At 47.7% G+C, this 12,724-nt stretch overlaps 1 protein-coding gene across 2 annotated transcripts in view; it reads right to left on the reverse strand.

Annotated features, from left to right (window-relative positions):
* The window catches only part of USP28 (ubiquitin specific peptidase 28), a 28,555-nt gene extending 16,038 nt beyond the window's left edge, over positions 1 to 12,517 (reverse strand). For both annotated transcript variants that reach the window (XM_060695020.2, XM_060695019.2), the window contains exons 1-10: positions 12,097 to 12,517; positions 7,531 to 7,608; positions 6,747 to 6,861; positions 6,139 to 6,244; positions 5,619 to 5,781; positions 5,065 to 5,151; positions 4,108 to 4,245; positions 3,704 to 3,777; positions 2,413 to 2,489; positions 2,109 to 2,257 (exon numbers count right to left, since the gene is read on the reverse strand). In XM_060695020.2, the coding sequence (XP_060551003.2) occupies positions 2,109 to 2,257; positions 2,413 to 2,489; positions 3,704 to 3,777; positions 4,108 to 4,245; positions 5,065 to 5,151; positions 5,619 to 5,781; positions 6,139 to 6,244; positions 6,747 to 6,861; positions 7,531 to 7,608; positions 12,097 to 12,159 (1,050 nt within the window). In that variant the 5' untranslated portion in view covers positions 12,160 to 12,517. The remainder of the gene's footprint in view (positions 1 to 2,108; positions 2,258 to 2,412; positions 2,490 to 3,703; positions 3,778 to 4,107; positions 4,246 to 5,064; positions 5,152 to 5,618; positions 5,782 to 6,138; positions 6,245 to 6,746; positions 6,862 to 7,530; positions 7,609 to 12,096) is intronic.
* Positions 12,518 to 12,724: the final 207 nt, after the last annotated feature.

Below are 12,724 nucleotides of genomic sequence, written 5' to 3' on the forward strand. Positions count from 1 at the left end.
ATAGACACACAACGGGTTCAGATGGATGGGTGTTTCTTTCATTAACAGTCTTCTCCTGTTCTAAGCAGGAGAAACAATTACTTAGATCCCACTTCACGTCATACCCAGAAAAAGAGAAATCACTGTTGGAGTTCAGCAAATTTGATTGTATGATTGTGGTGGGAAAAAAAAAATCAGCATTTCTCGAGACAGGAAGGCCTCCCACGAATCACGTGCTAAGTGCCACAAAGCAGATGTACACAACTTCAATGGGTTTGCAGCCGTGTTTCACAACACTGGCCACTTTAAGACATACGGACTTCAAATCCCAGAATTCACCAGCCAGCACAGCATGTATGAGTTGAAGTCCACACATTTTAGGATGAGAAACACTGAATTAGAACCGCATACAGCAAATGGATGGGCCAAGTCTCTTTTTTTAGGAAAAGCGGGGGATCGGAAATTTTAAGGGCAAAATTGGTGCCTCCCACCCCCACTTTCTTTCCACACCCATCAACATATTTAAAAAGGTGAAAGTCCCCAGGCTCATCCAGTCTGGAGGATTGCAAAAGTGGAGGGGCACTTTGGCAACCTGCTCCATAGGTGCTGTGCTCCTGCCTCAAATGCTATTTCCCAATTTTGACAAAACCGTTTCAAACTGAACCTGGGATGAAAACAATGTCACTGCAATTCTACAAGCCCTATTGGAAAAACTCCTGCCAAGAACTCCGGCTTTTAATAGACTCCTCTCAACTCCTGCCAGACGGGGCCCTCGTGATCAAAGCGGCACCTCCCCTTGGAAGCTATTTGTGGCTAGTCTGTTCTACTGGAAGAGATGAAAAGGTGCTGCAACGTTTTCACTCTTTCCGATGTATTTGGGAGAAGCCCTTCGCCTCCCCTGGTTCTCTGCTTGCATCACTGAAGAAGAAGTGAAAGGAATGCCTTTCACTAAACCAGTCAAAAAAGTTTCTCAGCTGGACATTTTGTTCTGGGCCAAAGGCAGAGCGGCTGGAGCCATTCAGATTCCCCTGGATACAAATGGGAAGACTGAATACTCCCATTCCTCCCACAGGGCTGAAGGGTTTCTGAGGCGAATGTCTACGCAGATTCTCAGTCATCCAAGTCATGGTTGCCTCAAAGGGGCTTTTTCCAAAAAAAACAAAACAAAACTGGACTTCCTTGGTTTTTTTCTCCGAAAATGTTTCGCTTCTCATCCAAGCAGCTTCATCAGTTCTGACTGGATGGTGGGAGGGAGGGGAGGGAAGGGAGATGGGAGGATCCTGTCAGAATTCATCCTCCCATTTCCCACCACCATCCAACCAGAACTGATGACGCTTCTTGGATGAGAAGCGAAATGTCTTTTTCTTCCTCAAGGGAACAAACATAGTCCAGTTGCCTTTCGGAAAAGCACCTGTCAGGTTTCGATGTCGTCTCGCATTTACTCTTGTGCTGACAGCACCTTTAAGATTTCTTAGGTGCTTTAAATGTTTTCCACATATTTGGTCTTTGGACCACAAACTGAACTACAATGCTTTGGTTAACATCTTCCAGGCAGATGTAGAAAATGTGCAAATCCTGAATTCTTCTCTTTTCTCTATTCCAGTGTTTCTCAACCTTGGGGACTCCAAGAAGCCTGGACTTCAACTCCCAGAATTCCTCAGTCGGCCGTAGGAACCACAGGAAGCAAACTAGGATAGTCCTGAACAGATTCCCAGTATATTGGATGCAAGCAACAGGATTACTTTAGGACTAATTAAGTTAAAATCAGATTTTTGGAGAGTGGAAAAAAAAAAAAGAGAGTGCAACATATACTCAAATACAAAGACAAAGTTACAAACAAGAAAAGCATACCATTAAATCAAAAACTGTAGTTTTATCCCCCGAAAATACGGAGGCACTGGCTCTTTCCCACGGGCAGGCTTCAACAGAAAGAAAAATATTTTTATCACACTCGCACCCCAGACACAACACGCGAAATATAAAGGTCGCACGCTGCGTGGTGTTAAGTCGTTCCACAGCACTCCCTTAACTCCAGCGTGCTCTCGTACATCATATTCTATGTTTTCAAGTTGGTAACTGACAAGTTTGTCCTGGCTCCGTGGGAGTTGTGTAAATGCCACAACACTCACCTCTTGCGTGTAGGTCAGTGCCTGCTTGGAAGGGCCTGGCTCGCTCTCCTTCTCCACCAGGGCTCCTTCCAAGCATTCCTGCAAGTTCTTGTAGCCGTTGACCTGCAGGGGGTACTGGCCAAAGGTCTCGATTTTGGAAAACTGCTTCCCTAAATAGGGGAGGGGAGACGCCCATCAATTGAAGGAGAACAAAACCAAATCCCAAACAGATCCTCCTTTGAAGTGTGTTAGATATAAAACCCAGAGGAGGCAGCAACGGCGCTGAGAAGACTTCCGGGCCAATTCCCAAGGCCTTCCAGCTTACCTTCATGAACTCCTTCGGTGAGGAAAGTCCCATAAAAAAGCTGGACCATGGGGTTCTCCGATTTGTCCTGGGAATTCCTGTCGCAGGAGGAGAAAGCAAGGGAACAGGAATTGGCTACGGAATTGGATTTGCCTAGTCGAATGAAAAGAAGGATCCAGGGCGACATGAGGGTAGGGGTCCAATATTTGAAGAAGAGGGACTCAGCCTCTTCTCCAAAGCAACTGAAGGCAGGAGAAGAAGCAGTGGGTGGAAACTAATCAAGGAGAGAAGCAACCTGGAATTAAAAGAAAAACTTCCTGATAGTGAGGACAATTAACCACTGGAATGACTTCCCTCTCTTCTTCAACTTCTGTGGGCGCTCCATCACCGGAGGCTTTTGAGAAGAGACTGGACAGCCACTTGTCTGGAATGGTACACGGTCTCCTGCCTGAGCAGGGGGTTGGACTACAACAGGGGTCTCCAACCTTGGCAACTTTAAGACTTGCGGACTTCAACTCGCAGATTGCTGGCTGAGGAATTCTGGGAGTTGAAGTCCACAAGTCTTAAAGTTCACAAGGTTGGAGACTTCTGGACTGGAAGACCTCCAAGGTCCCTTCCAACTCTGTTATTCTGAAAGCAAACTCACCATTTTTCTTTAAAAAACAGGTTGGTAAGACCAATCCCCAAGGCGACTTGTCTGGAAACTAAGCAATGCACTTTAGGGGATTCATCTAGATCTCGCCAAGCTTGGGGGGGGGGGGGGGCAGATGGGAGTTCAGGATGCAACGCCCTTCCCTTCTAGGGGTCCCCCATTTCTACAAATAGCCCTCATAGAGGAGCAGACTAGAACACAGGGGCTTCCTATAGGCAGCCAGCCGCCAGCTACAACCAGGAATTCAGCCCAGGACTCAACCCTTGCTGAACAGCCGTATGTGATGGGATATTTGTGTGTCGATTCCCTCACATGTACAGTGCTTGGTCATAGGGAGTCCGGGTGTGAAACCTGAGACCTCGGGAATTTTAAGAGCTCATTTGGTTACAAGCCAACTGTATTGGCGTTCGTGATCATTGAATTCAGGTGCTCGGAACAGGTCAAGTTACTCGAAGTCAGAAATACACTTTTACTTCGTTCAGGATCGCCCACATGCCCACTCAGGCCCCCCTGACACCTGCCTGTAGCACACAGAAAGAATCACACCATCCTATCAAGTGGAAAACAACAGGCATTGGGGTTTTTTGTTAAAAAAATAAAATCTTCGCAGCAAATTCTGGCAACTAAAAAACTAAATCGCCGAAGCTCCTTTAGACTCACTCGGCCTCCACTGTCAGTTGGAAAGCATCTTCCAGCCAGTCCAGGAGTTTGTGGGTGAACTCGCTCACATCTTGCTAAAAAAGGGGACAAAGGGAGCAGCAAAGGTTAGCTTCTGAACAGTTTTCTTCACTGTTTTTATATAACCTTGGATGTCTTTCATTTTTCATTTTCAAATGACTTTACACATTTTTAACGTTTCTGGATTTTAGAGTTGTGAACTGCCTTTAAATTAAAATTTCTCTGCTGGCTGGGGAATTTTGGGAGTTGAAATCCACACAACTTAAAGCCAGCCAGGTTGAGAAATACTCCCGTACAGCCTAGTCCAAGTTAAAGACCATCCTTGCCAGGGTGATCCTGGGTCAAGGGGCAGCCTGGATCTGGGAAGACCCCGAGGGTGCCTTCACCTGTTGTTCCTCGGGAGATCTGAATGCCCCTTTGAGAAGTTCGAGGGCCGTTGTCGGGTCTACAAATTTGCGGCGTGTTCCCAGCATTAAAGCAAAGAGATATTGGAGTTCCTGCATGAATGCGATGTTCCTCTTTTCCTGCAAAACAACAAGAGGTGCCATAAAAAAGCAATTAAACAACTGGCCCTTGGTCAGCAAAGTGGAGCCAGTTCACATTCAGAAGTTATATTCGCTGGAGTGGTGGGTAGCGCACAATTCATACAACCCGGACTCCCTTCACAAACCATCTGAAGCCAAAACTAACCAGGGCACATTGTGGCTTGGAATCTTGTGTTGATTCATTCCAGACAGGATTCCCGCAATAAATGGCTGGCTTTGCAGCCGAGAGGAAAGAGACTGGCATCACCAGGGGTGCTGATGGGAACAGGGCTATCCAACAGCACCCCAACCCGTTTACTTCCTCCAAATTCACCACCGACAAAAATTCCGGAGAAAGCCTTTGTGGGGGGGCCAGCAACCCCAGCATCGTCTCTCTAGGTCAGAGTTCATGATCACACATCCTGTTGCCACCTGTCTGTTTTTAGCTCTTTGGGGTCATTCAATCAAAAGGTAACCTGTAGCGGGGAGGGGAGCCCAAACAAATGGCATCGGCATTCTAACAAATGGGACCTTAAGAGGCCCAGACTCTGATTAGGGTGACAGTCAAGAAGACGGAAGAGGTTCCAAAATTGCTAGGGAAAACTAAAATTGGGAACATTAACCATACCATCGAATCACAGCTTGTGTTCTAGATTCTGAACACGGGAAAGTCCTTAAAATTTCTGGAGAAATCAGAAATGTCTCTTTCATCTTTTAACTGCCTCCCCCCCTTGCAGGTTGTCAGTATTCGGCCAGCCCTGTTGTACCAACGTGGCTCAGGAAGACGGGTTCCCCTCCCGTCACCCAGGAGTCACTTACACTTCGGCTGCGGCAGTTGTCCAGGACGGCTTCGGGCAGGGAATAGTTCAGGACCAGGTGCCGGAATTCTGGCAGCTGGAAGAGAGACTGACAGCACCCCTGAAATGAACCTCCCGCTCCATTGGTGACTGTATGTCAAGTCTATATAATACTCATCAAAGAGGATTTCAGCCAAAGGAGAGGCTTGGGGTGGCCACAGCTGCCTCCCAACAGGTAAGGGCCATCCTCTCCATCCTCCCACAGGCTCCATTAGGTAAATTAAAGCCCAGCCCAGGAAGAGAAAGCAGCCAGGGAAGCCTGGACTAATTAGCTCTTACATCAACTGAAGAAAAAACAGGGGTTAATGAAGAGAATTTAATGAAGTGGCTTAATCTCAGCCACTTTTAACAAGGATGGACTTTGACTCCCAGAATTCTCCAGCCAGCAGATGGGAACTTCAGCTACCAAAATTCCACAGCCAGCTGAAGTCCACTCGTCTTAAAGTGGCCGAGCGAGAGTTCGATGGCGCCCCACTGTCAGCAGAGACCCAGAGAAGCGCCAGCACCCCAAATTACCTGTATGACTGCACTGAACCAGCAGGTGTTTCCAATGTTCTTCATCCCAACCGGCCATCCGCTGACCCTCCTCCAGTCCCGCTGAGTGGTGTTCTCTCCCCAAACTTCACAGCGTTTCCTTTTGGAACGGTTTTTGTTTTCGGCTACGCTGGGCTCGTGGGCTCTGCCAGAAACACAAACAGCAGCCACTGCAAGGACGTCTTTTTGGGCTAGAAGCAACTAGTCCTCTTCACTACTCATCTCTTGGGGAACACACGGTCCCCAAGAGGACAATGGTCATCCCTCTTTCAGTAGATTTTGGCCCTCAAGGAAAACCTGTTCTGCTAGGAAGGCAGATTATGCTGATCAGCTGGACACTTCCTGAAAATGGAAAACTCTGATCGGAATAGATTTGGCCACATGTTTCTCCTGGGGGGATGGGGAACATGCAAACACAGCAGGGGCCTGGATAGGGGCAGAGAAAGGAGCCTGGGAGATTTCCCAATGGCGACAATGCAGAATAAATACAACAATGACCTACGCATTCGTGGTTGCAGCAAAGTCCTTCTTCTCGGTTGAGAAATCTTGGCTGCCAGAAGGAAGGGGTTCCTGAATATCGCCATGATCTTGTGGGGCTTCATTCTGAGCTGGAAATTAAGAGAGCAGGCAATATTAATTATTAGCGGAGTTAAAACACTCCGTCTCCCCACCCACAGAAGCCCAAGGGCGCTTCTCATTTCATAGCAATGTTCTCATCCAGAGAGGCACATAAAGATCAGACGGCATCACGGGGCCTTTGTGATCTGTTGACATCTTACCAGCTTGCTTGGCTCTTCACGTCATCCTCCCCCTCCCCCACCTCAAGAACAAAAGTGACTCAACGCAGCCTCCCTCTCCCGATGACTGAGGTTTCTGAGAACGGCTCTTCCACTCTATCCCAAAGGCGCTAGCTGGGGCTTAGCAAGAGTGTTGAAGGGCCCTTCCTGGTCTCCGCTTCTATTTATAAAGACTCCGTCCTAGAGGGACAGAATTGGTTGGGTAGGTTTTCAGAGTCTGCACACGGCCTTCCTTGGAAAACCCAATGCTGGATAAATGGATGGATGGATGGACGGATGGGAAAAGTCTATGAAGGAGAAAGGAAGGGCTTACTGGTGGCCTGTCTTTCCCTTCCCTCAGAGTCGGAAGCAGCGGGGTCTCCCTCGGACTCTCCGTCACTGACTTTGGTGAGGAAGCCAACCGCCTGCATTAGGTTTCCATCGGCAGCCTGAGGAGAAACAAAGACGGCAGGAGATGACGACATTCTGCTCCTCCTCTACAGCAGCGCTTCTCAAACTTGGCCATTTTTAAGATGCGTGGACTTCAACTCCCAGAATTCCCCAGCCAGCTTTGCTGGGAATTCTGGGAGTCGAGGTCCACGCATCTTAAAGTTGAAGTGCACATATATTAAGCTGCCACGGTTGAGGAACACTGCTCTAGAGGGATTTTTTTGTCCTGGTTAATTGCTAGAGCAGGACAACTTTAAGGAGGAACAAAAAGTACATTTACAAGTGGACACTCGACTTCATATCCCATGATGGAGCAGCCCATGCACCCCCCCCAGACCAGACGGCACTGGCTGCGAATCGCAGGAGGAAGAACAGGAGCAGAGCTGCGTATTGGCCAGGGAATGTGGACAGCTGTCCGAATGCCACGGTTTGTCCAGGCTGGGAACAACCCCTCTGGGAGAGCGGGGCTGCCCGTTTTGGATTTCAAGGGCCAAAACAAGCGGAGAAGCAGCTGGAAACAGAGTGGGTGGCAATGCCCTCCATGGTGGCAGGGAAGGTCTGCCTTCCAGAACCTGCTTTAAAGACCTTTGCCACAGCTCTAATTTCAAGGCAGGCGCCTTCTTAATGGGGAGCAGGTTAAGGAGCCCATTTCAGCCAAGGGGACCAACCTTCAGTGCCGCCTGGAGGAACTGCGGATTGTGGATGCCCGTGATCTCCTTCAGCTGGCTTAGGAGCAAACTGCAGACCTGCAGGGTTAAAGAGGAACAGAGAGGCTGTGATCAGAAAGGGAAGAGGCAGGGCAGGCAGCAGGGCAAGGCCAAGAAAACAGGAAAGCACTTAAAAAAAAAAAAAAGGTTGGTAGACCCAAATGCCAATGGGTCGAACAAAGGTTCTCATTTATTTAATTCCGGGCCACTCACAACAGCAACCAATAAAAACAAATAAAACTGCCCCACTTTATGCAGGAGAAGACACCAGACTTTGGGCCCTATCAATACTTGGCATCAATGCTACTTGTCTTGTCAGGAATGCGATTACTTTTGATTAGCAGGTGTCCCTATTCTTGTGACACCACCAGCACATAGCCAGAATCCCCACAAAAGACGAGCGGCCTATACATTGGTTAAATAAACAAATCAAATACTTCGAAGAAAGCCCTGCCTCTGTTTTAGCGACATCTTCCTGGCCTGACACACTTGGCTTGGCTAAAAATAATTCTATGTTGAATGTTTTGAGCCTCCTCTACAGGGAAATCCAAACATCCCAACTGAGATGGCTACTTATCTTCAGAAAACCAGAACGCCCAACCTGAGCAACTTTTCAAAGGCTACGAGTGTTCATAAAACAAACAAAGTACCGTATTTTTCAGAGTATAAGACGCACCTTTTTCCCCAAAAAAAGAGGGTGAAAATCTGGGTGCGTCTTATACTCCAAATGTAGCCCTGCCGAGCCTCGCAAACGGAGGCTGAAAGAAGCCTCTGAAAGAAGCTTCAGAAAAAAAGCCTCTGAAAGGCTCTTATCTAAAACAATATGGCAAGCAACAAAAGAAGAATCAGTCAAGGTTCTAACCAAACTATGCTAACAAATCTGGAGAATGACACAATAACCAGCAGATTGGAAGAGGTTAATCTATATATCAATACCAAAGAAAGGAGATGGAACAGAGTACAGATAGTCCTTTAGAATAAAAGCCTCTGAAAGAAGCTTCAGAAAAAAAAGCCTCCAAACAGAGCTTCAGAAAAAAAGCCTTTTTTTCTGAAGCTCTGTTTTGGAGGCTTTCAGAGGCTGAAAAAAAAGCAAGGCACAGAGCTCACAACCAACGAACCTGTGGCTAAAATTCACATCTGGGAACAGCTGATTGGGAGTATTTCGGGAGGCGGATCCACCCACCAATCAGTTTTTTTCTTATTTTCCTCCCCAAGAATTAAGTTGCATCTTATACTCTGGTGCATCTTATACTCCGAAAAATACGGTACCACTTCTTCTGTTTTCTTTTTCAAGGCAAGTTAGAACTTTTATCTTGGAAGGAGAAAGAATGTGAGTGAAACACACCAGCCCAAAGTCCCCTTTCTCCCCAAATCTGGGAGCTGAGTATTTATTCTACCACGCAGCCCTGGCAGATGCTCCGTAGACAGACATACAAGGAGCCCAAAGAATGCGCAGAGCTTTGGGGAGAAGCTATTTTAAGCCGGCTGCGCATGCCATCGCGGCTGGTCACTTCTCGTTTACAACAAGGTGTCAGAGATACGCAGCCCACTGAAAAGGGCGCTCCAATCAGCAAACTGGCATTTGCACAAACCAGTTTAAAAGAAAATGGGAAGAGGTACCGGGAAAGAGACAGGGGTTTAGGGAGCGATGGCAGAGCAGCATCTAAGTTAGGTTCCAATGGGCCAAATTCCAGATTACATTTCAAACAGGCCCTAAATTCTTGTTCAGTTTGTGCAGCAGCTTTTCTTAAAAAAGAAATGAGCAACCACGTTCCGTTACTTTCCAAGGTGTCATTAGAGGAAAAAATATAGAGAAAATTCTTCTCGTTGATTCTCGGCCTACCATCAACATTATGCCTACATAGTTGCAAAAAAACCCCTATCTTTAGAGAACAGGGATATCCAAAAAAACAAAAAAAACAAAGGCTCAAAAAGCAAAAAGAATCCTAACAAACACAACAGTGAGGCTGTAACAGCTACTTGTGCTATTAAGAAATTTTGTAACTAATTATCTGAAGTGCAATTTTCATTTCTTCGATATCTGGAGAACTCTATCTTCAGGGTGTTGTACAATATTTTCAAAGTAGTATGATTATCCCAAGAATTCCTTGGAAGTATACAATTAGACGACTCAAATAAAACCTACAAGCAAAAAATAGCTAACTATACCCAGCAATTCTTTGGTAAGATGACAATGGGACAGAGCGGGTGACGCAAGTTAGGCTAAATTGTACTTATCCTGGGAGCTCGAAATAAAATTAGCAATTTTTAGCTGGCCCTGGAATTGCAGGAAAAATCTGGAACCCCCCCAAGCAAGATTATTTTGTTATCCTGCCCCAATATTAACACCCCGTCAGCTTCAGTCATTTAAATGTTACAAAACACAATAGGGGTGCAAAATTAATTACTGGCTTTGATATTGTTTGGAGACCCATTTCTGTAAGACTAGGAAAACCATCATCCCGCCTGGACTATTGTAATGCTCTCTCTACATGGGGCTCCCCGAGTCCTTCGGGAGTAGGGCGGTATACAAATCAAATAAACTAAACTAAATAAACTAACTGCAGAGGTACCAGGCACCTGCAATTTGTCAGAAATGGGTGTAGGATTTCCTGCTTGGGTGGGGGGGTTGGAGGGTCCCTTCCAACTCTGTTAATCTATTAAAATTTAGAGTGCTGTCTGGTCCTTCGGAAATAAATCATTTATTGTTAGAAGGCGCGACCTCCACCCTATGGGTATCTTGCTCCCTGCTTTGTCAATTTTAAGTCCATTTAAACGTTAAAAGTTATTATTCTAATATTTTAAGGTTTCATCTTGTGGCTTTTTACTTGTTGTAAACCGCCTAGAGTTATCTCTAGGCGAGATGAGCAGCATACACCTTAAATAAATGGCAACGAGACTCGATTAAACTCTGTATTGGGTCCCAATCAGTACCAATCTCCTTTAAACCGCTACTCCCATTTCTGGAACCGTGCAACTAAATAATAAAGCGAATAAAATTGCATTCCCGGACAGGTCGCAGGCAGCAGCTCCCTCATCCCAACTCCAATGTGGCGACTGTGACTTTGTCCACCAGGATGAGCTGGGGAGGGGGGGGTGTTTTTTCTCTTCGGCCGCCAAAGCTGGAACTTAAAAAGCATGGCGATGTCAATGCTTCAAAACACCAAAGAAACCACAAAAGAAATACACAAAAAACCCAGAAAAGAAATATACAAGAAACCCAGAAAAGAAATACACAAAAAACCACAAACTACACAAAACCCCACAAAAGAAATACACAAAAAACCCAGAAAAGAAACACACAAAAAACCCAGAAAAGAAATATAAAAAACCCACAAAATACACAAAAAACCCACAACAGAAATACACAAAAAAACTCACAAAATACACAAACCCCCCAAAAAGAAACCCACAAAAACCCACAAAAGAAACTCACAAAATACACAAACACCCCACAAAAGAAACCCACAAAAACCCACAAAAGAAACTCACAAAATACACAAACCCCCCAAAAAGAAACCCACAAAAACCCACAAAAGAAACACACAAAAGAAATACACAAAAACCCCACAAAAGAAACCCACAAAAAACCACAAAAGAAATACACAAACTCACAAAATACACAAACCCCCCAAAAAGAAACCCACAAAAACCCACAAAAGAAACTCACAAAATACACAAACCCCCCAAAAAGAAACCCACAAAAACCCACAAAAGAAACTCACAAAATACACAAACCCCCCAAAAAGAAACCCACAAAAACCCACAAAAGAAACTCACAAAATACACAAACCCCCCAAAAAGAAACCCACAAAAACCCACAAAAGAAACTCACAAAAGAAATACACAAACACCCCACAAAAGAAACCCACAAAAACCCACAACAGAAATACACAAAAAAACTCACAAAATACACAAACCCCCCAAAAAGAAACACACAAAAACCCCACAAAAGAAACCCACAAAAGAAATACACCAAAAAAACCCACAAAAGAAATACACCCCCAAAAAAAACACAATGCAAAATACAAAAGAAGAAAGAAGAAAGACCAGAGAAAGAGCCAATCCATCCTTCTGAAGACCCCCAGGGGCTCCCTTGCCAGGGGGGGGGGGTCAAAGAAGGGGCTTCCTGGGGGTGGGAGGGGGTGATGGGGGGGGTTCCACCAAAGGGGGCCAGAGTGAAAGTGTGAGGGATGATGGGGGGGGTCTTTATTTTAAGAGGAGGGGGTCTCCAGCCTGTTTGAGCAGGGGGGGTCTGCCTGGGGGGGGTCCTGCAGGGGAGCCCCCCTCCCTCCCTCCCCCCCTCTCCAGCCTTCAGGTGCTTCCTTCCCCCCCCACAACTAGAGAGGGGGGTCCCCAGGGGTGGGAGGGGTCCGAGGCTGCTTTAGGGGAGGGGGCGCGCCTGGCCCCGCAGAGGGACCCCTCCCCTCCCCCTCCCCCTCCCCCTGGAGGAAAGGCCCGGGAGGGGGGAGGGGAGCCGCGCCCTTGGCCCACCTCGCGGGGTTGTTGTGGGGGTCGCTGCCTCACCTGCGCTGCCCCGCCGGCCGCGGCCCGCTCCTCCTGGCCCTGCTGCTGCAGCTCGGCCGTCATCCTCCTCCTCCTCCTCTTCCTCCTCCGGCCCTTCGCCCACCGGACAGCCCGCCGGACCCGAGGAGACGGAGAGAGGGGGGGCCCGGGGGGGGGAGAGAGGAGGATGCGGCTCCGCCCCTTTAACGGACGCCCCCTCGGCCCCGCCCACGGAGAAGGCGCCCGCGCCGATTGGCTCGCGCCGGCCGCGCCCCCTTAGCCGGCCCCGCCCTGGCGGAGGCTCTTCTCGTCGCCGCCCCCCGGGGAGTCTCAGGGCCCCGCCCACCGCCGTTCTTGAAGACGGTGCAGCCGCCCCCCGCCCGAAAAGCGCCGGGCAGGTCTTTCCAATCTAAAGCGCCGACGGGTCGAGGGGAGGTCAGGTGACCGCGGTGGGCGGGGTTCCCTCCGTAGCGCGGGAAAACTGGGGACTCTGACAGCCAATCCGGAGCCGGGGGCGTGTTCTGTTGACACACACACACACACACACACACACACACACCCCTGCTTTCAACTCCGAAGCAGGCCGAAGTCCAACCGGTCGAGATTGGATCTTTTTTAAAAAAAAAAAAACTTTTTAAACTTTTAAAAC

The sequence above is a fragment of the Pantherophis guttatus genome, chromosome 9 (genome assembly GCF_059756535.1).
Source record: "Pantherophis guttatus breed Tessera chromosome 9, ASM5975653v1, whole genome shotgun sequence".
Classification (NCBI taxonomy): Eukaryota; Metazoa; Chordata; class Lepidosauria; order Squamata; family Colubridae; genus Pantherophis; species Pantherophis guttatus.